This window comes from Scyliorhinus canicula, chromosome 20, assembly GCF_902713615.1.
Source record: "Scyliorhinus canicula chromosome 20, sScyCan1.1, whole genome shotgun sequence".
In the NCBI taxonomy this organism is placed as follows: Eukaryota; Metazoa; Chordata; class Chondrichthyes; order Carcharhiniformes; family Scyliorhinidae; genus Scyliorhinus; species Scyliorhinus canicula.
The window spans coordinates 91510667-91521978 of NC_052165.1; the positions used below are offsets into that span (position 1 = coordinate 91510667).

At 52.8% G+C, this 11312-nt stretch overlaps 1 protein-coding gene across 1 annotated transcript in view; it reads left to right on the forward strand.

The window, feature by feature from the left end:
• The first annotated feature begins 1705 nt into the window (after nucleotides 1-1705).
• Nucleotides 1706-11312, forward strand: part of LOC119954799 (tyrosinase-like) — a 38887-nt gene continuing 29280 nt past the window's right edge. Inside the window, exon 1 of the mRNA XM_038780341.1 lies at nucleotides 1706-2476. Within this exon, the coding sequence (XP_038636269.1) occupies nucleotides 1706-2476 (771 nt within the window). The remainder of the gene's footprint in view (nucleotides 2477-11312) is intronic.

Below are 11312 nucleotides of genomic sequence, written 5' to 3' on the forward strand. Positions count from 1 at the left end.
CTGTCAGTGTGTCAGTACTGAGGGAGTGCCGCACTGTCAGAGGGTCAGTACTGAGGGAGGGCCGCACTGTCAGAGGGTCAGTACTGAGGGAGTGCCGCACTGTCAGAGGGTCAGTACTGAGGGAGCGCCGCACTGTGAGAGGGTCAGTACTGAGGGAGTGCCGCACTGTCAGAGGTCAGTACGGAGCGAGCGCCGCACTGTCAGAGGGTCAGTACTGAGGGAATGCCGCACTGTCGGAGGGTCAGTACTGATGGAATGCCGCACTGTCGGAGGGTCAGTACTGACGGAGTGCCGCACTGTCAGAGGGTCAGTACTGACGGAGTGCCGCACTATCAAAGGGTCAGTACTGAGGGAATGCCACACTGTCAGAGGGCTGTACTGAGGGCGTGCTGCACGGTCAGAGGGTCAGTACTGAGTGAGTGCCGCACTGACAGAGGGTCAGTACTGAGGGAGTGCTGCACTGTCAGAGGGTCAGTACTGAGGGAGTGCTGCACTGTCCGAGGGTCAGTACTGAGGGAGTGCCACACTGTCAGAGGGTCAGTACTGAGGTAGTGCCGCACTGTCAGAGGGTCATTACTGAGGGAGTGCCGCACTGTCAGAGGGTCAGTACTGAGGGAGTGCCGCACTGTCAGAGGGTCAGTACTGAGGGAGTGCTGCACTGTCAGAGGATCAGTACTGAGGGAGCGCCGCACTGTCAGAGGGTCAGTACTGAGGGAGTGCCGCACTGTCAGTGGGTCAGTACTGAGGGAGTGCCGCACTGTCAGTGGGTCAGTACTGAGGGAGTGCCGCACTGTCAGAGAGTCAGTACTGAGGGAGTGCTGCACTGTCAGAGGGTCAGTACTGAGGGAGTGCCGCACTGTCAGAGGGTCAGTACTGAGGGAGCGCTGCACTGTCAGAGGATCAGTACTGAGGGAGCGCCACACTGTCAGAGGGTCAGTACTGAGGGAGTGCCGCACTGTCAGAGGGTCAGTACTGAGGGAGTGCCGCACTGTCAGAGGGTCAGTATTGAGGGAGCGCTGCACTGTCAGAGGATCAGTACTGAGGGAGCGCCACACTGTCAGAGGGTCAGTACTGAGGGAGTGCCGCACTGTCAGAGGGTCAGTACTGAGGGAGTGCCGCTCTGTCAGAGGGTCAGTACTGAGGGAGTGCTGCACTGTCAGAGGGTCAGTGCTGAGGGAGTGCCGCACTGTCAGAGGGTCAGTACTGAGGGAGTGCCGCACTGTCAGAGGGTCAGTATTGAGGGAGTGCCGCACTGTCAGAGGGTCAGTACTGAGGAAGTGCCTCACCGTTTCCCACTCATTTTACTCGTGAAAGGACGGGACGTGAATGTTCGAATCGATGTGGCCATCTTGACCAAAGTGAACTAGGTGCCATTGTGGTGATGAACGTTTGTGGGAGCTGGTCTTCGACAGTGCACCCCATCCTCTGCAATACCCTGTCTCACAGAAAGGGAGAGACAAGGCGAGCAGCGAGAGAGAGAGAGAGAGACATACACAGAGAGAACGTTAATATATTCTGCCCGGAGCCAAACAGGATTTTGTTTACATGAGCCAATAGATCTTTGATGCTAATCTCTGACAGTGGCGAGGTAATAAGTGGGAACATTGGGTGGGGGCGAGGAATTGCTCTAATATAAAGCCAGTGAGATGGGCAGCAGCAGCTCAAAGTGCCCACTGGACACAGCGATTCCAGGCTCTCTAACTCAATGGCCCAGGCGTTGGAGCTGGTGTGTGTGCTGCTGCTCCTGGGGTCTGCCCAAGCACAGGTCCCCATCCAGTGCGCCAATGACGTGAATCAGGATTCCGGCGAGTGCTGCCCCGTCTTCTGGGGTGACGGCTCGTCGTGCGGCAAAGACTCGGGGCGCGGGACGTGCCAGCAGGTGGTAGACGAGCGTGCGGAGGCGGGGACAGTAGACTTCCGCGTCCGCTGGCCGAGCTATTTCTTCCATCGCCTGTGCGTCTGCAAGGGCAACTACGGGGGCCCGGACTGCGGCGAGTGCCAGTACGGCTGGCAAGGCAAGGGCTGCCAGAAGAGCCGCGTGGTTGTCCGTCGCGACCTGGCGGACATGAACGCAGCCGAGCGGCAGCATTTCGTCAACGCCCTCCACCAGTCCAAGGTCAGGCTCAGCAAACGCTACTCAATCTATGTGAGCGAGAGCTCCGTCCCAAACTCCAGGAGGAGCTTCCAACGCGCCACCGCCTTCAACGTGGCCAACTGGGTTCACTACCTCACCTCCAAGACCCTGAACCAGGCCAACCAACTCCACTTTGCCCATCGTTCCACCGCCTTCCCCGTCTGGCACAGACTCTTCCTCCTGTTCCTGGAGAGCGAGATTAGGAACGTCACTGAAGATGACACCTTCTTCATCCCCGTGTGGTCCTGGGCAGGAAAGCTGGCTGTGACGATTGTACCAACGACCTTTTGGCAACAGTGGAAGCGACTGGTGTTCACGGGATCGATATTGCGCTCCTGGGAGGTAGGCAGACCACAGAAACGCTCACAAATACACACACACACACACACATAGGGGCACACAGCACACACACACTCACTCACAAACACACACGCAAACATCCACTCACAAATACACACACTGTCTCACACATATTTGCACACACACTCGCTCACCCACACAATCGTGCACATGCACTTGCACTCATACACAAGCTCACACGGATACACACACACACAAACATTCACGCACTAAAACATACTCACACACACTGGAACATACTAACACACATTTAGACGCACAGACACAGACTTGCACATATTCACACCCGCACTCACACCAAGGCACACACTCAGACATGCTCGTACAAACTCACACACACATGCGCGCACACACTCACTCACAAATAGTCACAGTCAGAATTACACACATACTCACAAATCCTCACAAACCCACAGACATGTACATTCACACTCATACACATATATGCACAATCAAAGGTACATTCACATACACTCTCAAACATGCACTCTCACATTCCTGGGGGTGGTTGATGGCGACAGTGTAGAGGGAGCTATACTCTGTATCTAACCCCATATTGTACCTGTCCTGGGAGTATTTGATGGGAAGAGTGTAGAGGGAGCTTTACTCTGTGTCTAACCCCGTGCTGTACGCGTCCTGGGAGTGTTTGATGGAGACAGTGTAGAGGGAGCTTTAGCCTGTATCTCACCCCGTGCTGTAACTGTCCTGGGAATGTTTGATGGGGATAGTGTAGAGGGAGCTTTACTCTGTATCTCACCCCGTGCTGTATCTTTCCTGGGAGTGTTTGATGGGGACCGTGTAGAGGGAGCTTTACTCTATATCTAACCCTGTGCTGTAACTGTCCTGGGAGTGTTTGATCAGGACAGTGCAGTGGGAGCTTTACACTTTTTCTGACCCTGTGCTGTACCTGTCCTGGGAGCGTTTGACGGGGACAGTGTAGAGGGAGCTTTACTCTGTAGCTAACCCCGTGCTGTACCTGTCCTGGGAGTGTTTGATGGGGACAGTGTAGTGGGAGCTTTACTCTGTATCTCACCCCGTGCTGTACCTGTCCTGGGAGTGTTTGATGGGGACAGTGTAGAGGGAGCTTTACTCTATATCTAACCGCGTGCTGTACCTGTCCTGGGAGTGTTTGATAGGGACAGTGTGAAGGGAGATTTACTCTATATCTAACCCCGTGCTGTACCTGTCCTGGGAGTGTTTGATAGGGACAGTGTAGGGGAGCTTTACTCTGTATCTAACCCCGTGCTGTACCTGTCCTGCGAGTGTTTGATTGGGACAGTGTAGAGGGAGCTTTACTCTGTATCTAGACCCCGTGCTGTACCTGTCCTGGAGTGCACTTGATGGGGACAGTGTATTGGGAGCTTTACTCTGTATCTAACCCCGTGCTGTACCTGTCCTGGGAGGGTTTGATGGGGACTAGTGTAGAGGGAGCTTTACTCTGTACCTCACCCCGTGCTGTATCAATCCTGGGAGTGTTTGATGGGGACCGTGTAGTGGGAGCTTTACTCTGTATCTAACCCTGTGCTGTACCGGTCCTGGGAGTGTTTGATGGGGACAGTGCAGAGGGAGCTTTACTCTGTATCTAACACTGTGCTGTACCTGTCCTGGGAATGTTTGATGGGGACCATGTGAAGGGAGCTTTACTCTGTTTCTAAACCCATGCTGTACCTGCCCTAGGAGAGTTTGACCGGGAGAGTGTAGAGGGAGCTTTACTCTGTATCTAACCCCGTGCTGTACCTGTCCTGGTTGCATTTGATGGGGACAGTGTAGAGGGAGCTTTACTCTGTATCTAACCCCGTGCTGTACCTGTCCTGGGAGTGTTTGATGGGGACAGTGTAGAAGGAGCTTTACTCTGTATCTAACCCCGTGCTGTACCTGTCCTGGGAGTGTTTGATCAGAACAGTGTCGAGGGAGCTTTACTCTGTATCTTACCCTGTGCTGTACCTGTCCTGGGAGTGTTTGATGGGAACAGTGTGAAGGAAGCTTTACTCTGATTCTAAACCCATGCTGTACCAGTCCTAGGAGCGTTTGATGGAGACAGTGTAGAGGGAGCTTTACTCTGTATCTCACCCCTTGCTGTACCTGTCCTGGGAGTGTTTGATGGGGAGAGTGTAGAGGGAGCTTTCCTCTATATCTAACCCCATGCTGTACCTGTCCTGCGAGTGATTGATTAGGACAGTGTAGAGGGAGTTTTACTCTGGATCAGACCCCGTGCTATACCTGTCCTTGTTGCATTTGATGGGGACAGTGTAGTGGGAGCTTTACTCTCTATCTAACCCTGTGCTGTACCTGTCCTGGGAGTGTTTGATGGGGACAGAGTCGAGGGAGCTTTAATCTGTATCTAACCCCGTGCTGTACCTGTCCTGGGAGTGTTTCATGGGGATAGTGTAGAGGGAGCTTTAATCTGTATCTAACCCTGTGCTGTACCTGTCATGGGAGTGTTTGATGGGGACAGTGTAGAGGGAGCTTTACTCTGTATCTAACCCCGTGCTGTACCTGTCCTGGGAGTGTTTGATGGGGACAGTGTAGAGGGAGCTTACTCTGTATCTAACCCCGTGCTGTACCTGTCCTGGGAGTGTTGATGGGGACAGTGTAGAGGGAGCATTACTCTGTATCTAACCTGGGAGTGTTTGATGGGGACAGTGTAGAGGGAGCTTTACTCTGTATCTAACCCCGTGCTGTACCTGTCCTGGGAGTGTTTGATGGGGACAGTGTAGAGGGAGCTTTACTCTGTATCTAACCCCGTGCTGTACCTGTCCTGGGAGTGTTGATGGGGACAGTGTAGAGGGAGCTTTACTCTGTATCTAACCCCGTGCTGTACCTGTCCTGGGAGTGTTTGATGGGGATAGTGTAGAGGGAGCTTTACTCTGTATCAGACCCCGTGCTGTACCCGTCCTGGGAGTGTTTGATGGGGACAGTGTAGAGGGAGCTTTACTCTGTATCTAACCCCTGTGCTGTACCTCTCCTGGGAGTGTTTGATGGGAGAGTGTAGAGGGAGGTTTACTCTGTATCTAACACTGTGCTGTACCTGTCCTGGGAGTGTTTGATCAGGACAGTGCAGTGGGAGCTTAACCCTTCATCTTACCCTGTGCTGTACCTGTCCTGGGAGCGTTTGACAGGGACAGTGTAGAAGAAGTTTTACTCTGTAGCTAACCCCGTGCTGTATTGTCCTGGGAGTGTTTGATGGGGACAGTGTAGAGGGAGATTTACTCTATATCTAACCCCGTGCTGTACCTGTCCTGGGAGTGTTTGAAGGAGACAGTGTAGAGGGAGCTTTCCTCTCTATCTAACCCCGTGCTGTACTTGTCCTGGGAGAGTTTGATCGGGACAGTGTAGAGGGAGCTTTACTCTGTATATACCTCCGTGCTGTACCTGTCCTGGGAGTGCTTGATTGGGATAGTGTTGAGGGAGTTTTACTCTGTATCAGACCCCGTGCTGTACCCGTTCTGGGAGCATTTGATTGGGACAGTGTGAAGGGAGCTTTTCTCTGTATCTAACCCTGTGCTGTACCTCTCCTGGGAGTGTTTGATGGGAAGAGTGTAGAGGGAGCTTTACTCTGTATCTAACCCCGTGCTGTACGCGTCCTGGGAGTGTTTGATGGAGACAGTGTAGAGGGAGCTTTTGCCTGTATCTCACCCCGTGCTGTAACTGTCCTGGGAGTGTTTGATGGGGATAGTGTAGAGGGAGCTTTACTCTGTATCTCACCCCGTGCTGTATCTTTCCTGGGAGTGTTTGATGGGGACCGTGTAGAGGGAGCTTTACTCTGTATCTAACCCTGTGCTGTAACTGTCCTGGGAGTGTTTGATCAGGACAGTGCAGTGAGAGCTTTACACTTTTTCTGACCCTGTGCTGTACCTGTCCTGGGAGCGTTTGACGGGGACAGTGTAGAGGGAGCTTTACTCTGTAGCTAACCCCGTGCTGTACCTGTCCTGGGAGTGTTTGATGGGGACAGTGTAGAGGGAGCTTTACTCTGTATCTAACCCCGTGCTGTACCTGTCCTGGGAGTGTTTGATGGGGACAGTGTAGAGGGAGCTTTACTCTGTATCTAACCCCGTGCTGTACCTGTCCTGGGAGTGTTTGATGGGGACAGTGTAGAGGGAGCTTTACTCTGTATCTAACCCCGTGCTGTACCTGTCCTGGGAGTGTTTGATGGGGACAGTGTAGAGGGAGCTTTACTCTGTATCTAACCCCGTGCTGTACCTGTCCTGGGAGTGTTTGATGGGGACAGTGTAGAGGGAGCTTTACTCTGTATCTAACCCCGTGCTGTACCTGTCCTGGGAGTGTTTGATGGGGACAGTGTAGAGGGAGCTTTACTCTGTATCTAACCCCGTGCTGTACCTGTCCTGGGAGTGTTTGATGGGGACAGTGTAGAGGGAGCTTTACTCTGTATCTAACCCCGTGCTGTACCTGTCCTGGGAGTGTTTGATGGGGACAGTGTAGAGGGAGCTTACTCTGTATCTAACCCCGTGCTGTACCTGTCCTGGGAGTGTTTGATGGGGACAGTGTAGAGGGAGCTTTACTCTGTATCTAACCCCGTGCTGTACCTGTCCTGGGAGTGTTTGATGGGGACAGTGTAGAGGGAGATTTACTCTGTATCTAACCCCGTGCTGTACCTGTCCTGGGAGTGTTTGATAGGGGACAGTGTAGAGGGAGCTTTACTCTTATCTAACCCCGTGCTGTACCTGTCCTGGGAGTGTTTGATGGGGACAGTGTAGAGGGAGCTTTACTCTGTATCTACCTCCGTGCTGTACCTGTCCTGGGAGTGTTTGATGGGGATAGTGTAGAGGGAGCTTTACTCTGTATCTAACCCCGTGCTGTACCTGTCCTGGGAGTGTTTGATGGGGACAGTGTAGAGGGAGCTTTACTCTGTATCTAACCCGTGCTGTACCTGTCCTGGGAGTGTTTGATGGGGACAGTGTAGAGGGAGCTTTACTCTGTATCTAACCCCGTGCTGTACCTGTCCTGGGAGTGTTTGATGGGGACAGTGTAGAGGGAGCTTTACTCTGTATCTAACCCCGTGCTGTACCTGTCCTGGGAGTGTTTGATGGGGACAGTGTAGAGGGAGCTTTACTCTGTATCTAACCCCGTGCTGTACCTGTCCTGGGAGTGTTTGATGGGGACAGTGTAGAGGGAGCTTTACTCTGTATCTAACCCCGTGCTGTACCTGTCCTGGGAGTGTTTGATGGGGACAGTGTAGAGGGAGCTTTACTCTGTATCTAACCCCGTGCTGTACCTGTCCTGGGAGTGTTTGATGGGGACAGTGTAGAGGGAGCTTTACTCTGTATCTAACCCCGTGCTGTACCTGTCCTGGGAGTGTTTGATGGGGACAGTGTAGAGGGAGCTTTACTCTGTATCTAACCCCGTGCTGTACCTGTCCTGGGAGTGTTTGATGGGGACAGTGTAGAGGGAGCTTTACTCTGTATCTAACCCCGTGCTGTACCTGTCCTGGGAGTGTTTGATGGGGACAGTGTAGAGGGAGCTTTACTCTGTATCTAACCCCGTGCTGTACCTGTCCTGGGAGTGTTTGATGGGGACAGTGTAGAGGGAGCTTTACTCTGTATCTAACCCCTGTGCTGTACCTGTCCTGGGAGTGTTTGATGGGGACAGTGTAGAGGGAGCTTTACTCTGTATCTAACCCCGTGCTGTACCTGTCCTGGGAGTGTTTGATGGGGACAGTGTAGAGGGAGCTTTACTCTGTATCTAACCCGTGCTGTACCTGTCCTGGGAGTGTTTGATGGGGACAGTGTAGAGGGAGCTTTACTCTGTATCTAACCCCGTGCTGTACCTGTCCTGGGAGTGTTTGATGGGGACAGTGTAGAGGGAGCTTTACTCTGTATCTAACCCCGTGCTGTACCTGTCCTGGGAGTGTTTGATGGGGACAGTGTAGAGGGAGCTTTACTCTGTATCTAACCCCGTGCTGTACCTGTCCTGGGAGTGTTTGATGGGGACAGTGTAGAGGGAGCTTTACTCTGTATCTAACCCCGTGCTGTACCTGTCCTGGGAGTGTTTGATGGGGACAGTGTAGAGGGAGCTTTACTCTGTATCTAACCCCGTGCTGTACCTGTCCTGGGAGTGTTTGATGGGGACAGTGTAGAGGGAGCTTTACTCTGTATCTAACCCCGTGCTGTACCTGTCCTGGGAGTGTTTGATGGGGACAGTGTAGAGGGAGCTTTACTCTGTATCTAACCCCGTGCTGTACCTGTCCTGGGAGTGTTTGATGGGGACAGTGTAGAGGGAGCTTTACTCTGTATCTAACCCCGTGCTGTACCTGTCCTGGGAGTGTTTGATGGGGACAGTGTAGAGGGAGCTTTACTCTGTATCTAACCCCGTGCTGTACCTGTCCTGGGAGTGTTTGATGGGGACAGTGTAGAGGGAGCTTTACTCTGTATCTAACCCCGTGCTGTACCTGTCCTGGGAGTGTTTGATGGGGACAGTGTAGAGGGAGCTTTACTCTGTATCTAACCCCGTGCTGTACCTGTCCTGGGAGTGTTTGATGGGGACAGTGTAGAGGGAGCTTTACTCTGTATCTAACCCCGTGCTGTACCTGTCCTGGGAGTGTTTGATGGGGACAGTGTAGAGGGAGCTTTACTCTGTATCTAACCCCGTGCTGTACCTGTCCTGGGAGTGTTTGATGGGGACAGTGTAGAGGGAGCTTTACTCTGTATCTAACCCCGTGCTGTACCTGTCCTGGGAGTGTTTGATGGGACAGTGTAGAGGGAGCTTTACTCTGTATCTAACCCCGTGCTGTACCTGTCCTGGGAGTGTTTGATGGGGACAGTGTAGAGGGAGCTTTACTCTGTATCTAACCCCGTGCTGTACCTGTCCTGGGAGTGTTTGATGGGGACAGTGTAGAGGGAGCTTTACTCTGTATCTAACCCCGTGCTGTACCTGTCCTGGGAGTGTTTGATGGAGACAGTGTAGAGGGAGCTTTACTCTGTATCTAAACCCAGTGCTGTACTGTCCTGGGAGTGTTTGATCGGGGACAGTGTAGAGTGAGCTTTACTCTGTATCTATCCCCAGTGCTGTACCTGCCCTAGGAGTGTTTGATGGGATAGTGTAGAGGGAGCTTTACTCTGTACCTACCCGTGCTGTACCTGTCCTCGGGGTGTTTCATTGGGATAGTGTAGAGGGAGCTTTACTCTGTATCTAACCCCGTGCTGTACCCGTCCTGGGAGTGTTTGATGGGGACAGTGTAGAGGGAGCTTTACTCTGTATCTAACCCCGTGCTGTACCCGTCCTGGGAGTGTTTGATGGGGACCGTGTAGAGGGAGCTTTAGTCTGTATCTCACCCCGTGCTGTAACTGTCCTGGGAGTGTTTGATGGGGACAGTGTAGAGGGAGCTTTACTCTATATCTAACCCCGTGCTGTACCTGTCCTGGGTGTGTTTGATAGGGGACAGTGCAGAGGGAGCTTTACTCTGTATCTAACCCCGTGCTGTACCTGTCCTGGGAGTGTTTGATGGGGACAGTGTAGAGGGAGCTTTACTCTGTATCTAACCCCGTGCTGTACCTGTCCTGGGAGTGTTTGATGGGGACAGTGTAGAGGGAGCTTTACTCTGTATCTAACCCCGTGCTGTACCTGTCCTGGGAGTGTTTGATGGGGACAGTGTAGAGGGAGCTTTACTCTGTATCTAACCCCGTGCTGTACCTGTCCTGGGAGTGTTTGATGGGGACAGTGTAGAGGGAGCTTTACTCTGTATCTAACCCCGTGCTGTACCTGTCCTGGGAGTGTTTGATGGGGACAGTGTAGAGGGAGCTTTACTCTGTATCTAACCCCGTGCTGTACCTGTCCTGGGAGTGTTTGATGGGGACAGTGTAGAGGGAGCTTTACTCTGTATCTAACCCCGTGCTGTACCTGTCCTGGGAGTGTTTGATGGGGACAGTGTAGAGGGAGCTTTACTCTGTATCTAACCCCGTGCTGTACCTGTCCTGGGAGTGTTTGATGGGGACAGTGTAGAGGGAGCTTTACTCTGTATCTAACCCCGTGCTGTACCTGTCCTGGGAGTGTTTGATGGGGACAGTGTAGAGGGAGCTTTACTCTGTATCTAACCCCGTGCTGTACCTGTCCTGGGAGTGTTTGATGGGGACAGTGTAGAGGGAGCTTTACTCTGTATCTAACCCCGTGCTGTACCTGTCCTGGGAGTGTTTGATGGGGACAGTGTAGAGGGAGCTTTACTCTGTATCTAACCCCGTGCTGTACCTGTCCTGGGAGTGTTTGATGGGGACAGTGTAGAGGGAGCTTTACTCTGTATCTAACCCCGTGCTGTACCTGTCCTGGGAGTGTTTGATGGGGACAGTGTAGAGGGAGCTTTACTCTGTATCTAACCCCGTGCTGTACCTGTCCTGGGAGTGTTTGATGGGGACAGTGTAGAGGGAGCTTTACTCTGTATCTAACCCCGTGCTGTACCTGTCCTGGGAGTGTTTGATGGGGACAGTGTAGAGGGAGCTTTACTCTGTATCTAACCCCGTGCTGTACCTGTCCTGGGAGTGTTTGATGGGGACAGTGTAGAGGGAGCTTTACTCTGTATCTAACCCCGTGCTGTACCTGTCCTGGGAGTGTTTGATGGGGACAGTGTAGAGGGAGCTTTACTCTGTATCTAACCCCGTGCTGTACCTGTCCTGGGAGTGTTTGATGGGGACAGTGTAGAGGGAGCTTTACTCTGTATCTAACCCCGTGCTGTACCTGTCCTGGGAGTGTTTGATGGGGACAGTGTAGAGGGAGCTTTACTCTGTATCTAACCCCGTGCTGTACCTGTCCTGGGAGTGTTTGATGGGGACAGTGTAGAGGGAGCTTTACTCTGTATCTAACCCCGTGCTGT